The 15,865-nt window shown below is 31.5% G+C and overlaps 1 protein-coding gene across 2 annotated transcripts in view; it reads left to right on the plus strand.

The window, feature by feature from the left end:
* Positions 1 to 8,136: 8,136 nt before the first annotated feature.
* The window catches only part of mute (gon-4 like protein muscle wasted), a 47,382-nt gene continuing 39,653 nt past the window's right edge, over positions 8,137 to 15,865 (plus strand). For both annotated transcript variants that reach the window (XM_072532972.1, XM_072532973.1), the window contains exons 1-4: positions 8,137 to 8,550; positions 10,025 to 10,190; positions 10,920 to 11,134; positions 12,399 to 12,840. In XM_072532972.1, coding sequence (XP_072389073.1) covers positions 8,213 to 8,550; positions 10,025 to 10,190; positions 10,920 to 11,134; positions 12,399 to 12,840 — 1,161 coding nt within the window. In that variant the 5' untranslated portion in view covers positions 8,137 to 8,212. The remainder of the gene's footprint in view (positions 8,551 to 10,024; positions 10,191 to 10,919; positions 11,135 to 12,398; positions 12,841 to 15,865) is intronic.

The raw sequence follows: 15,865 nt of genomic DNA on the forward strand, positions 1-15,865 counted from the left end.
GCGTGTTTCCCTCGCCCCACCTCAACACAGTATCCGTCAAGGCCACGCCTTCATACATCCTTTGTTTTTATGAATAAAGATGTTGCCAAATATTTATATTTCTTGAATTCAAAGATATTATTTTTATTTAGCGGCGTTCATTAATATTATTAATCAAAATGATCATTAATTACAAAATAGCCGTCGTTTTTGTCTCAACATAAAAAAAAATTACTACACAGCTTAAAGTTCATAGGCGACATTGTTTTGATAAGTACAATATCAAAAAGTTGCAATCAATAAGAGAACTAAATTAAAAATCTAAATATTAAACAAACCATTGTTAAAACAACTATACAAAATATCGAACACTATACTTAAATTATAATAATAGATAATAGATTGAAAATGTTAACATGGTTATTTCGACTTGTAGATCTTTTTTTAGTGGTCTAACAAGATTATCAGCAATTCCGTTACCAGTAATCTCTTTAGGCTCTGGCATCCCTGATGAAGATACTTTACAGTGTTTCGCCATTTGCCTAAAAAATTAGCAGTTCGAAGCTGTCAAGGACTCACAAGTTGTAGACTTCAGAGTCTTCAGTGCAGCTTGTTTGCTTTGACGTTGTTCTCTTGATCTATTAGTATAATAAGTGAGGGCATTTCTTATGATTTGAGCGACTCCGATTTGCGTTAACACACTCGTTTATGATGATACTTAGTGAGAGTTCGAAATCTTATTTTGCTGACATAGTTTATGTGGATATGATAATAGATTTCATTGGTTCCAATCCTTAAAATCTTTAGATATCCAGTCAGGTACTTATATGTAAACCTAAAGCCAATTTCTATACCGATTCGATTCTCCTTACATGTATATGTTGAGTGAGGTCTAGCATTATCTTCAAGGATGCAGTGAGACATGCTCTTATTGGGAACGTAATTTCTTCACAAGCGAGTGTATGCACTTTTTGCAATCCTGTTATTGCCTCTTACTGTATTATTTTGATCCATCATCCCAGCGTAACATAAGTAAAAATGCTGGTAAATATGACCAATAGATCGTTTTAGGTTGCAGACCCATGTTTTGATACAAAGCCTTCGGAATATCTATTGTGGGGCCCTTGTGGGTCCTTACCTCCAACCACTATAACTATATCATCTGCATAGCCTACAGAACAAAATCCTTAACTTTTGAAAACTATAATTAGTTAGAAAAATATAATTATTTAGCCTTTGAAAACTATTTTTTGCATTTTGCTATTAATATTTTCGCAGTATTTTTTTTTTTTTTTTTTATTTTTCTTTTCGAATTCATGTGTGAAATTAAAAGATATTTTCAAATATAATTTAATTTTTATAACTATTAAGTAAAATAAGATTAAGTAAAGTAATTACTTTTTTTAAAATTATTCTGACTACATTGAGGTTTCTCTTGATATTTAAAACAACCATTCCTCTATCAGAATATTTACAAACAAAAATTTAGATTATATACAGGCATGAAACATAATATTTAGTGCCCAAAATAAATTAAACTATATTAGAAATTATTTTCCAAAAGAGCTGGATGCTGCACAAAACTTTGTTGGAGCAATGACAGAAATGCTTGACAAAAAATTATCGAAATACAAAGAACCACATAACATTTTCAACGAAAAAAAACTACCGTACGAGGACGAATAATTTGTAAAAAATGTAGGTTGAAAATCCTAATAATTAGACTGAATTGAATGCTAAAGAGTCTTTCAGAATCAAGACGTTTAATGTCATCATTTATCAGATAAATACTAGTATGACAACAAGGTTTTCTTTCAAGGAACTTAATGTCTTTTTGGTCTTTTTTTAATGTTGGCTAGGTCCGTAGCTACTAATTTTAGGAATTAGGTGGTACTGGAAGAGTCCAGACGTAGCTTCCTTTCGCGATAAAGTCGATTTCTATCGTATTTCTATTATGAAATAATATATCGTCGTATAATATATCATTCTTCAAGTTAAATACAGATTTATTCCTAAGTCATACAAGAAATCTCTTGAGATTTGTTTTAAGACTAGAGTCAGTGTTTGAATTTTCCAGAGGCAAACCCAAAATTGATTAAGGATGCTCATTTGTGTTCAATTGATATTACCTACACATGAAAAACAAAATTAAATTCTTCATAAAATATTCTCAATATTTTTGCAAAATATTAATATCAACGAGTTTTTATGTACCTATGTATATGTATATAGAATAATATCAATATCAACGACAATAGAGATTTTCTAATAAGTCGTTGACGAGGCTTTATTATTATTCCTCTAAATAATTTACTCTATTTGCTAAGTACTGACACCTCCAAAGTCCAAAATTTAAACTGACATATAGAATTGTAGAATATCTGTTTTTATGAATCCTGCATGAATAGCACTGACCCTGGTCTTTGAAAAAACAAACAAAATATTTGCTCAACTTCTGGCAACATGGCCAGTGCTTTCCTCCCTTTCTCTTCTATTTATGACAACATTTCTGTTTCCAGATGATCAAATTAACGAGTATGCGTCGTCGGGTATCGTCGTATTTTAGATTTAAGTTTATGATAAGCCATAGTCACAGTATATTGCTTATAAAGAATCAGTAGGTTCACTCTCGCATTTTCACGGTTCCAATTTCGAATCCACTCCTGGAAGATATGCGCAATAGATTTGGCGAAAAATGCCGCTGTTGCAAGATTTAAAATATTCCATCAGTTTCAAAGAATATTTCAAATTTATAATAAAATAATTATTATAGAAGTTCTTCAAAAAGAGGAAAATAAATTTCATAAATGGTAAAATTCTTTACATAGCCACTATACACACTTCTAAAGTTTGAAAAATCATATTAGCTAGGTGTAACATATGTTCTACTATTTTATATTCTGCAAGAATTTGAGTATTACCTTATTTGCAGAAACTATAAAACAGGCCTCCTAAAATCCAGCTTTGGTTTGATTCTTCATGCTTTAGTCTTAAAAACAAAAATTAAATTTTAAACTTAAAAAACTTAAGCTATGTAAAAAACATAATTTTCTTGAACCTTTTTAAACAGAATATTAAATAGCTGAGAAGATTTATATCGCATGTTAGGATTCGATCAATTAACTTTGTACTCAGCCTTTTAAGTAAAAAAATCAAAATTTGTCTTATGGTAAATCTATTTTTATTCATAGTACCCTATCATATCTCGTATGTCGTTATACGTTCATTAATATTGAAGTTACTGTGTAGTGCCCTTTTAATAGTCGCCTTGTTTATTTTTTCTATCTGAATATATTCGTTATATCCTCCCCTTTCATTTGCCATGTCGCATGTTAGGATTCAATCAGTTGTTTATTTTGTACCTAACCTGAGGCCTTCTTTAAGTCAAAAAATCAAAATTTGTCATATGGTAAATCTATTTTTATTCATAGTACCCTATCATATCTCGTATGTCGTTATACGTTCATTAATATTGAAGATACTGCGTAGTGCCCTTTTAATAGTCGCCTTGTTTATTTTTTCTATCTGAATATATTCGTTATATCCTCCCCTTTCATTTGCCATGTCGCATGTTAGGATTCAATCAGTTGTTTATTTTGTACTGAACCTGAGGCCTTCTTTAAGTCAAAAAATCAAAATTTGTCTTATGGTAAATCTATTTTTATTCATAGTACCCTATCATATCTCGTATGTCGCTATACGTTCATTAATATTGAAGATACTGTGTAGTGCCCTTTCATTTAACGTATCACACGCTCCAATGTCGAAAGTGTATTTTTTCTGCCTCAGCAGCGTTTTTACAGCTTTTAATTAATTACATTTAATTTTGGTAGATGTTGGTAGTTCAGATTTCTTTTCTAGGTGGCGTAGTTACCTTACTGAATAAACAGTGTGACTTTTCATCCTAGCCTTTTATATAGATAGATTCTTTCAATTTTAAATGTACGTAAAAATATGAGTTTGACTAACTACGTTATGAACGTAGTGATCCTACAGTGGGATCTTTAGGCTATATGACTTTTTTCATTTCATTATTTTGTTATTAATAAGTTGTGATTGTGAATATATATATATATATATATATATATATATATATATATATATATATATATATATATATATATATATATATATATATATATATATATATTCTATTCTAACTTGTATTCATAGTTCGCTACTTGTGTTTTTATAATCCTATTTTTATTATAACTGGTATTGTAAAATTTAAATTTTCAAAATATAATTTATAATTCGAATGTATTATTATTTTTTCATCTATAGAAATTAGTTTCCTCATTAGCTCTTCGTTTTATGAGATTTCTCACCAGTAACAGTGAATACAGTGTGATTTTCTAATGAATACAAAAAATTAATATTCGATTAATCAAAACTGATGGATTCAACATAATACATTTTGAAGGACAAACAGTAATAATTATTTTGGGAAACTATTGATAATTGTCGAAAACGCTAAATTTAGGAAAGTATTCATTATTCCGAAAATCTAATTAAATTTTATTTCGCCACAAGTCACTTTTTTCCTATTTATTTTCGAGCAGTGTATTAAAAATTATATTGAGCAGTGTATCAAAAACTGGAATTTATCTGCGCGTGGAAGTAATGCGCGTGAAAAAAATGGAACATGAAGAACAAAGGACTGGCGGCAGAGTGAACCTACTGATTCTTTATAAGCAATATACTGTGCCATAGTTACAGGGTCGTACTCGTGCTGCTGCTGCTCTGATGCTTGCTGTGTGGTGGTGTGGTGTTCGGTTTAGCCACAGATGGGACAAAACAAAAATCGTACTGCGTTGTTGAAACGTGAGTGGCGGGTTTAGGTGGGCCGTACATGCCTACGCTCGCATTGGCACTATTGGCAGTCACGAGCCGAGTGCCAGTGGCAACTGACAGTATGTATTTAAAACCGATGGCGCAGTACCAAATTCCGCACAATGCACAAAGAATATAGTTCGTAGCTCATAACACTCGTGGACAATCGCAAAATACAACGTGGGCCCAGATGCCTTAAGTGGACAAACTCTATATTGTCACATATTTGCATATATTTTTCAATGTTATAATATAGATATTGTACTAATTATCACTTTTGTTTCAGGGCTACCTATAAAAACAACCAAAAAACACACAAAAAACGGCCTCGGCCACCAAAAAAATTAAAAAACACTAACAAAAACCGGCGCAGGCCAACAAACAAAAACTACCAAAAAATCCCAAAAATTCGGGCACGTAGGGCCCAACTCCTTGAGCATCAAGTCACCGAACTGAGCCTAGCTCAGAGAGGAGACTTGAGGCCCAAGTAAGCAATTTTAGTTCGCGGATAAGCCACAGTAAGATAACAGGATTATAGCGACAATACGCTGTCCTTAGTTTTGAATTCGGTTAGGTTAGGTTAGGTTAGGTTCCCACATGAAGAGCATTTGGCTGATAGTTGTGCCCCTATCGCGCATCAGAGTGCTATAGGGGGGAATGGGATGGTCTGGAGCATTGGAGCGCGGTGAAGTGACTCATGTTTTTACTCGAGTTAATACACCTTGCTCCAATGAATTGTTACACCCGAACGTAATTCTTAGGGGTGAACATGTCTCACAGGCTCGGTTTAATTAAATTGCTTGCCAAACTCCGCATTTGCTCTCACGTGTCGGCGCAGGCACGTTAATGAGCGTGTACGCGCGTGTCTGCTAGGCGACCGAAACATTGTTTTCGAGTGGCAGTGTCGCGAGTATTTGCAAAATGGAGGAACTTATTGAAGCTGTTCGAAGCCAAAAATTTTTATACGACGTAAAACACCAAGATTATTCGAATACAAAATTAAAGGATTCTATTTGGACACGTATCACAGAGGCGTTAAATCTCAAGGATGGTAAGTATTACTTGTATAAATCTTACTGATGATATAAATGTGAAAGTATGGATGTTTGTTTATTCATGGTCACTGATATAAACATCTAATGACAGGGCTAAAGGACCCCAATAATGGCATCTGAACTTTGGCCAGTATGGCCACTCGCGAATGCTCGAAGGGGCTCGTCCCTATGTTTATGTCAATGTTCAGGGTATAAAATATAGTCTAGTATTTGTATAAAATAGATTAGGTATGTAAGGTGTTACAAAGGTAGGTAATAAAAACTAAAACTGTTTGTAAGTATAATAGATATTAAATTCTAGCATTTATTTAATATACCTACTAATATGTGCATTAACAAAATTACAAGTTCCATTGTTGTACCAATTGTTGAACGATATCAATACGCGCCCCGTTGCACGTTGTGGTTTTGCCTAGTCACTCGTCGTAGACTAAAATAATCCTTAAATTGGTCTCTTATTTCAAATGCCCTTTTCGAATTTGGTAAATTTTCATTTTCCTCATCCATATTTCTAGTTTACTTTTTGTTCGTAAATAGTTATGTAATACACAACTCGCCATAACATTTTTGTCTACTGTTTCTACTTTCATTTCAAATGGCCGTAAAAATATTCTAAACCGGGAACTCAATATGCCGAATGCACATTCAACCGTTTGTCTTGCTCTTCAGAGTTTGTAATTAAAAACTTTGTTTCTATAATTGTCTATCACTTGTCTCTAAGGAAAAGGTCTCATAAGGTTTTTCATTAAAGGAAATGCCGCGTTACCAACAATAACATAAGGCACAACTATGTCTTCTCTTCCAGGTAGACCCTTGAGCTCGGGCAGAAGCAGCTGTCTGTTCATCATTTTTCTCTTTAATATGCAATTATCAAATATATTTCCATCTGGAAATCTGCCTTTAGAACCGACATCAATAAATACAAATTTATAATTCGCGTCTACTACCGCCAACAGCACAATATAATGATGTGGCTTATAATTAAAAAATGATGATCCACGGTTTCTTAATTGTCACGTGTTTTCGATCCATAGCTCCCACGGTACTGGGCATTTGCTATATATTTTGGAAATCGACGGCATTTTTTTTTCCATATATCCAGTGTAGGTTCCGGCAAGTAAATAGATTGCATGTTCCTCCAAATAGCTGAAGAGACCTTGGTTATAATATTTGAGATAGTATTTTGAAATGGACTCGCATAGGCAACATATTCAACATTGTAACAAAAAACTTAGTCTGAATGTTTTTCAGTCATCTCAATGTCTCTATTGTTTTAAATATTTTTGAAATGTTAACTTATTTCCTATCCTGTTAAGTTTTTCTCTCAATCATTTTTTGTATGATATTTTTATTTTCCTAATATCGTGTATCGTCAGATTAGCGCATAGTCATGAAAGAAACAGATGGTAAAAAAAGATAACAAACTTCTCCTATTATATTACTTAAATGAAACCAAGTGAATATTCAATAACATATCGAGGATAGGTAGGTAAGTAATCATTCACGCTTTAAAATCACATACACATAAAATTAAAGATCGATGTTAATATTGAGAGTAAACTAAGATCAAGTAGATACCATGTCGGGATAGTATGATCAATTTTTTTCTAACTTTGTCATGATTTACAATGAAATTACTAACGAGTAAATTTTATTGTCATGAATGGGTATGATATGTGGTTGTTTACATGCAAACAAATCACATGCTATGATTTTTCTGACGGGTATTCCCAAGTTAAAGTTAATTTCATGTAATCAAATGAACTATCCGCCAAATAAAGCCGTCTCAGGAAAGCACCTCAAAAATATTGGCAATATTATTTTTAAAGTCATCTACTCTAAAATGTATAATATATAATATGTTTGAATTGTCAATATGAATGAGGCAGACACAGACCAAGGCAGATAAAATTAAATTATTATTAGCAGAATTTTTTGTAGCAAACAAAACAAAATAATTTATTTTGTTTGTTTGTATTTTGAGAACAATTTCCGAAGTGGAAATAGAAACTTTTAAATAAACGTATGTATTTCCAACTGAAATTGTAGTTAATTCCCATTGAAGATACTAAAGTAAACACTATTAAAATGCCATAAGAAAATAGTTTCAGAACAATATTATTGCTCAGAAAAGTAAATTTAAAAAGTAAGGAATACATGATAAAATAATTTCAACTGATTTTAAAAATTTATAATATTCTAGGATTCGATATAAAAAATTGACTTAATATATGATGCGAATGACAGGATAACAAATGACATTTGACATATTATATTCAAATGTTTTGAAAATATTTAAGATTTATTAAGCTTTTTTATGTTTAGTGTTAACAATTTATAATAAAATGAGCGATAACGAAACTTGTAGTAAAGATGATTCTGAAGAGAATTCTGATGATAATCTTCACATTGTACTTGAAAGTCCAAGTCGTAAAAGAAAGCCTTCCCCAGTTCCTACAGAGTCTGAAAGAAAAATTATAGAATCTATAGAAGAGGAATTGGAACAGAAACTTGAAGAAAAAGCTGCAAGAACCAATTTAAATGTGGTAAATGTTAAAAATCTCATTAAACAGGTACTTACAAATGAAGATGTATTATCCCTAATTAGAAACGCGGAAGGTACAAAAAATGGTGAAAATATTTCTCCTATTTTTGAACCCAAGTGGACTAGATCAAAAATGAAGTAAGTTAACTTTAATAAAGAAATAAAACATTCTGTGATACCACTATTTTATGAAATTATGAATGAAGTTTTCCTTCAAATGAATCTTCTTCTTGGTGCTCTAACTCCTATTGAAGTATAGACCACATTGCATTTCTGGTGTGGACATTCATTGGAAGTTGATAAACTATACCAATCTAAGATAACAACTAATCTAATAGATTTTTAATATGACCATGATTCATCTGTTTTCAATTAAATTATTGAAATCTACTGAGCAGTTATCTAAGCTTATATGATTTTTTAATATTACTAAACAATTCAAATATCACCACTCTATTTTTACTTCAAATTGTTGGTATGTTAACTTCATGCTCTTGAGTTCAGAAACTTTAATTGGTTTATATGAAGTCAACACTATCACAAATTTATTATTTTTATTATAGCGCTGAAACCTTTTGATACCATAGGTATCTACAGTGAGTGAATTTTCCTCTTAAGTATAGTGGGTGCTTCATGGCTTAAATCTGATAATAAATTAATATTTATTGTATATTACCAAAATAAAAAAATAAATACAGATAGTAAGTACAGCCAAGAAGTTTTTATGTCCACCACAATGAGATATATCAAACTTATCCCAGCTTTTTACTAACTTTTTTTAAATTCCTCACATAACATTTGAAAGAATCATTCCAAAGTCCATAATTTTTGCAGATAGAACATTGTAAATGCAAAAAAAGGAAAAAATAAAAGAACCCTTCAGAAATTCAGGCTGATTTTGGAGTATAATATGAGTTTAATGAAAAATATTTCCTGCTATAGAAAGGTATCCAGCCCATACTTTTTAGCTATGCTTTATAGAATAAAATGGTAATTCTAAAACCCAAAAGCATAAACCATTTTAAAGAATTTAAGGTACACTAAGGTATTACATTTAAGAATGTCATCTGATAAAAAGGGTCACAAAAATCAATGTATCAATAGGGTTAAAATATAAAATCTTTATTAGAAAGTTACCTTATAGTGGTAGGTTTATAAGGAGGGCTCTTAGGATTGATAAACAATTCAGAAAAAACCGACAATTTCAGTATACAGAATTAATAAGATGGAAACCTTTTTTTTTTAACAAATAATTATTTATATTATATTCTTTTTGCATACAGAATTTTCTTCTGCCAGAAAAATGTCTTTGATTAAAATTACTATTTTTATTGGGAATACTATCTTTGGAAATCATTCTCAAAAGAACAATTTTCGAAGTGGAAATTAAAATTTCAAAAATAAAATTATTTTAAACTTAAATTGTGGCTTATTCCCAATAAAAATAGTAATTGCATTAAGATGCTACAAGAAAATAGCTTCAGAATAATTTTAATTGGTTAATATATACATTTTATTTTATTGTAATCCTTTTGATGTTAGGCAGTTTTATTCTTAGTATAAAGTATAAAGTGCAGTATCAGTTCAAAAATAATATAATTTAATTTTTAAGGCAATTATCTTCAGTATCTGGATTATCGTTGCCTGCTGTAAACTTGGAAGCACCAAAACCAGTATCTGAAGTTCAGGTTTTATTTACTGAAGAGTTACAGGAGGATTCTTCTGGAGATGAATATGTTCCTGGCATGGGTGACGAAGATAAAGAAGATTTGGAAGAGGTAGAAATTTTTTTATATTTTTATAGAAACTCCTTTTATTATCGCATAATGTTTCATTATGGTTTTATAATCGAGGATGATATAAATTATAATGTAATATATTGATGTTACAGTGGATATTTGAGTCTTCTTCAAGTGCCTGCTCTGAAAAGTTCATTTGATGTACATCTGTACCACTCTCTCAGGTTGCGCAGCCATGACATTCTAGATATTTGAGTAGGATGCTATAACACTTCTACAATATAAAATTATAAACTATCTAAAAGGTATCTCTATACTTGTAAGTCACCAGCTAATAAGGATAGCAGTAGAGTCAAAAATCAAATTGATTATGTCTTAATAAAACATAGATACCCAAACACAACCTTTAAACACCATTACAGCTGCGCTGGAGAACTGATTAGATGATTCTTGTTATTTCGGTGCCTATCTGTTTCTGATATTGGCAATTATTATGGCTACTCGTACCTTGTTCACTGATACTCAAAACAGTCCAGTAGTTGTCATAGAAAACCATGTGCATGACTTCTATTGGATATAAATGTATGACAATATGCAGCATCTAAAGATGTTGCTTTTTTTGTTGTGCAATATCTTGTGTTTTTATATTATTATTCAGGTGCATAATAGATACCTGTGTGAAGCAGTTGAAGATGGTTCTGACTTTTTCTGTGCCACATAATCTTGTATCAAGTTAATCTCAAATAACAAGTAATATACTTTTTTTAGAGTGAGGATGATCCAGATAGTTCATTATTCAGTGATCCCCCTTCCATTGAACCAGAAACTCCTCCGGAACAGCCTGTTGCTTCACCTCCACCACCACCCCACCCTAACACAGATGCCAATACTAATTGGACAGAAGATGGTGTCTTTAAAATTCCATCCACACCTAAGGATAAGGAGGAGCCAACAGATGAAACAACAATTGCTAAGAGAACCAGGTAGGGAATTATTTAAAATTATGTAATGTGAAATGTTCCTACTCCCTGCCAGCCCAATCTTTGTCTAAATTATAGGTTATTGTTTTTCCTTCAAAGAAAAAAATCCAAAATATACTAGGTAGAATGTAAGCTACAATCAAGTAAAATTCAGCACTACAGTAAAATAAAATCTCAAAATTTTCTTATCCAGATCCACAATTTACGATTCCACAAATTTATCATTGACAAAAAAAATCTGGCGTTTTGCAAAGGTTAATAATTAATATATCAGTACATTTATCATCTTACCATCCTAGATGGTTGAGCTGACAATACCAATATTGACATAGCACTAAATAATTACACTATTTCAAAACTTACCATCTAGCAAAATTATGACAGATTATCCCCTTTACTAGAGACTACATGTTAACCATTGAGTAGTGGTGCTATAGTTTTGAAAATTATCAGCATCATAGAAGAAGTGAAAAAAAATAAAATTACCTTATTTTTACTCTTAATCTGATAATAATTATTTCAACACCTTGTTAAATGATTTTGATTTCTTAATTCTTGTTTAGTTTTTTTTAAGTTTGTGTAAAAATTATAATACTTTATGAGAAAATATGTGAAGATTATTCTTTAAGATGCTAGCTTCTAAAGAAGAATTTAATTAAATTAATTTAACTTATTACATTATATCTCCATTTATAAAAGTAGGTCAGAAAGTATTGTTGAGAAATAAAAAAAAATTCATTTGAGTTAGTTATTTGTTTTCATTTGATTGAGAGTAGATTTAAAGTATTTTCAGAATTTGTTATACAGAATGTCTTACCATTTTTATACTCATAATTTTGATAATGTCGAACTTGTAAGTATAAATAAATATTTAGTTATTATTATATGCATATTATAACATCTATAGTTTGACATCATATATGTTTGTGTGTATGTATATATATATTACATATCATTTTTATTATTACTTTAAAATTTTGTGTTTTTCTTATCTTGTCTTGCAATGAGAAAATCTGCAATGAGATTGTCATTTGTTAGCTTTATTGGCTATTATCTTTGCTTTCTCCCCAATTTTACTTTATTTTGTGTAACAAAGGAAATATCCAAACAACCATGCCCACATCTCTGCCGATTCTGAGCAACGCAACCTAGTTCATTTTGTGGGACTCAAACATCTCCAACGTTTGTGTTGCTACAAATTTAGACTTGATTAATGGTTAAATATGATTTGATTGGTTTGTTACTTATATTATTGTTTTGGTTTCAGATCAAAATTGAGCTTGAGTTCAACGCCATTAGAAGTTATAGAAGAAGCATTTGTACCGCCCGACATACCACCAGATTTGTATGAAATGCACTGTGATAATGAAGACTGGATGGATTTTCTTAAAACATTCAATAAACCTTTGGAGGAAGTTGAAAAAGTTCCTGAAGAAGAAGAATTAGATCCGGAATATAATGTTTTGTCTGATGAAGAAATCGATAAACCAGACAAAGAGGAATTGAGAGTTGACAGAGCAGTTAAAGTGAGCAAAAAAGAGTTAAATGCATTGATAGCAGAACTATATGAATTTTGTTCAAACGAGCAAGCACATCTTGATGGTATGGAAGAAGAAGACTTTGATGCGACTTCTTTATTAGAAACCCAACTGGTAGAGGAGAATTCAAACAAAGTAGACACATTTGGGACCAGTGCTGATGAATCAGTGGTAGGTGATACTTTACTTACCATTACTTACTGATTATAATTTATTTACTAAAAATATCCAAGGTTGAAATAAAGTTGTCTATCTGTAGTATCTTAGTTTTATGAACCTTCTTCTTTGGGAACTTTATCTTAATTTTAAAACATTATCTTAGTGTTGTGACACAAGTACTGGCATCAGATACAAATGTATCCTGTGTGTTTGTACTTTATAGTTGTCCCAGTAAGGAATTGATAGATAAATAAAGTAAACCCACTCAATCAATCAGTTTATAACGTTCAACGCTGTCTTCTGATTTCCAGTCTCCATTTATCTCAGTTGTTCCAAAGGTTTTCTTTAACTCCCCTCTCCCTTAAGTCTTTATCGATACCTTCTCTCCAACTTACTACCTTGCTTTCTTCTTCCATGCGGTGTCCAGTTCAATACTTTCTTTGGTATTCTGTGTTCATCCATTCTTTGGACGTGTCCATACCATCTTAGTTGATTTATTCTGATGTCCTCTGTTATATTGTGCTTAACATCCATAATTTCTCGTATTCTTTCGTTTCTAACTCTGTCTAATCTTGATTTTCCAGCCTTTTTTCATTTCTGTTGCTTCTAATGCTTTTAAGTTTTTTCCTTTCAGTGGCCATACCTCATTTTCATATGTAACAATGCTTTTTATAATGCTGTTATAGATTTTGTGTTCGATTTCTTTGGAGATTGTTTTCTCCCATAGTACACTGTTTAATTGCCTAATGGCTTGTCTTTCCTGGTTATTTCTATGTTTAATTTCTTCGTCTAATTTGCCATCCTTGGTTATTTGGATGCCTAAATATTTGTATTTATGACAGTGATTTATTTCTCACTGTATTTCTTCCAAGATTAGATTTTGTTGAATTCCCCCAATACACATGTATTCACTTTTCTTTACTTCTAGTCCCCATAGTTCGTATTCTTCAATAAGTTTACGGGTCATATAGGTCATATAGGGTTTCGAGGTCTTCATAGTCTTGGGCCATCACTATCTGGTCATCTACAAAACTCAATGTGTACAATATTGCGTCGTTTAGAGGAATTCCCATGTTTCTGCATTTTCTTTTCCACGTCTTCATCGTTTGCTCCGAGTATTTTTTAAACAAAGTAGGAGACACGCAGCATCCTTGTTTGAGTCCTTTGTTGATAGTGAAACCCTTGGATACCTCCTGACCTTTCTTTATTTTACTTGTGTTGTTCTTGTAAAGGTCTTGAACAGCCTTGATTAAGGTTACACTAATATTTGTTTTCTCGAGAGCTTCCCAGAGTTTTTGTTGTGGCACACTATCATAAGCTTTTTTAAGGTCCACGTAGAGGAGATGTATTGGTTGATTTTGTGCTACTTTTTGAAGTTATACTTCTATACGCGCGCTCCACGTTGGAAATTTGTATGGGAGTGAATCTGTGAAACCATTACATATGTAAGATAATGAGTGAGAAAGAGACAGAAGATATATTTTCTCTCTCTTCCTCTCTCGAATATAAAAATGTTCCTTTTGTATATATAATTTAATATTATACATATTATATAAAGATATATATACATATAATATTATACATATAATAAAATATTTATTAATATTATTATTTATGTGATATGTTTTGTATTATTTATTAAATGTTCATAATTATATTATTCTTTTGTATTTCAAAATAATAATCTCAATAAATCACTGTATGATCCAGAACTGTCAATTTTGAAATACATTTGTGTTATGTCCTCGGTAGTGTAGTAGTCAGTATCCCCGCCCGTCACGCGGGAGACCGGGGTTCGATTCCCAGTCGGGGAGGACTTTTTTATTAATGTTATTACATTATTGTCATTTTTAAATACTTATGGATATTGCATTTTAATTTGTATTGTATTATTATATATGGAATTATGTTGCACTGTATTGTAGTGTATTTTTTTATGTATATTATTGTCATTTTTAAATACTTATGAATATTGCAGTTTAATTTGTATTGTATTATTATATTAATAACAAAATAAACAATGAATTTTACTGCAGAGTATGTGTAAAAAAATTTTGCATTCAACTCCTTTCATACATATATGAAAATAAAAATATACATTTTCATCAAAATATTGATTCAATCCTTCATTGTTAGTAAGTTGTTATTAATTCTGTTTCTCTTTCTGCTATGTCTTACCTATAGTATTACATATGTAATGATTGTGCAGATTGACTCCCAAATAAATTTGTAACGGCGAATGCGTGTATAGAAGTGTAACTTCCAACGGCAGTCCCACTGGACTGCCACACCCGTTTTTTTTTATTAGCTGGGTAACAGTAAACAGATGGTCAATAGTTGATCTACCTGCTCTAAATTAGGCCTGTTCTTCGGCCTCTATATCACAGAATTCATCTTCCATTCTCTTTTTGATGAGTTTCCCGTAAACTCTCGGGATGAAACTAAGGACTGCGATTCCTCGATAATTGTCACATACATATTTACTTCCCTTCTTATATATTGTCGTGATAAACGATGTCCTCCACTCCTCCGGTATACTCTCTCCGTTAATAGATTTATAATAAAGGCTGGCTAGCTGCTTTTATAATTTGCTTGTACCATACTTGAGTAGCTCAGGTAGAATATTGCCAGGGCCTGGTGATTTTCTATTCTTTAATGCTTGGCATACTCGTGCTGTTTCTTTGTTGTCAATCCGAATTGGGGAAGTTATTGTATGTACTTGCACCTCTGATTGTGTTTGAGGTGTTTTCGAATATTCTGCCTTTTCTTCCGCCAGTAGATTTGCGAAGTATTGGTTCCATTTATCTAGGCTGATCGGTGAGATAATGTCTTTAGTCTTATTTTGTCGAAGAGATCGAAATATTTTCCAGCTTTCAGTGCTTCTGCTACCCCCCAAGTAAGTGTTTATTCTGAAGCAGTTTCTTTCCCAGCTTTCGTTTTTCTTCTTAATTATTGTACTTCATACATTTCTTTGGGCTGTTCGATATTCGTTTTTTACTTTGATCAGCATTTATATTTAAGTGTTTGTGGTGTTTAT

Source organism: Diabrotica undecimpunctata, chromosome 5 (genome assembly GCF_040954645.1).
Source record: "Diabrotica undecimpunctata isolate CICGRU chromosome 5, icDiaUnde3, whole genome shotgun sequence".
Classification (NCBI taxonomy): Eukaryota; Metazoa; Arthropoda; class Insecta; order Coleoptera; family Chrysomelidae; genus Diabrotica; species Diabrotica undecimpunctata.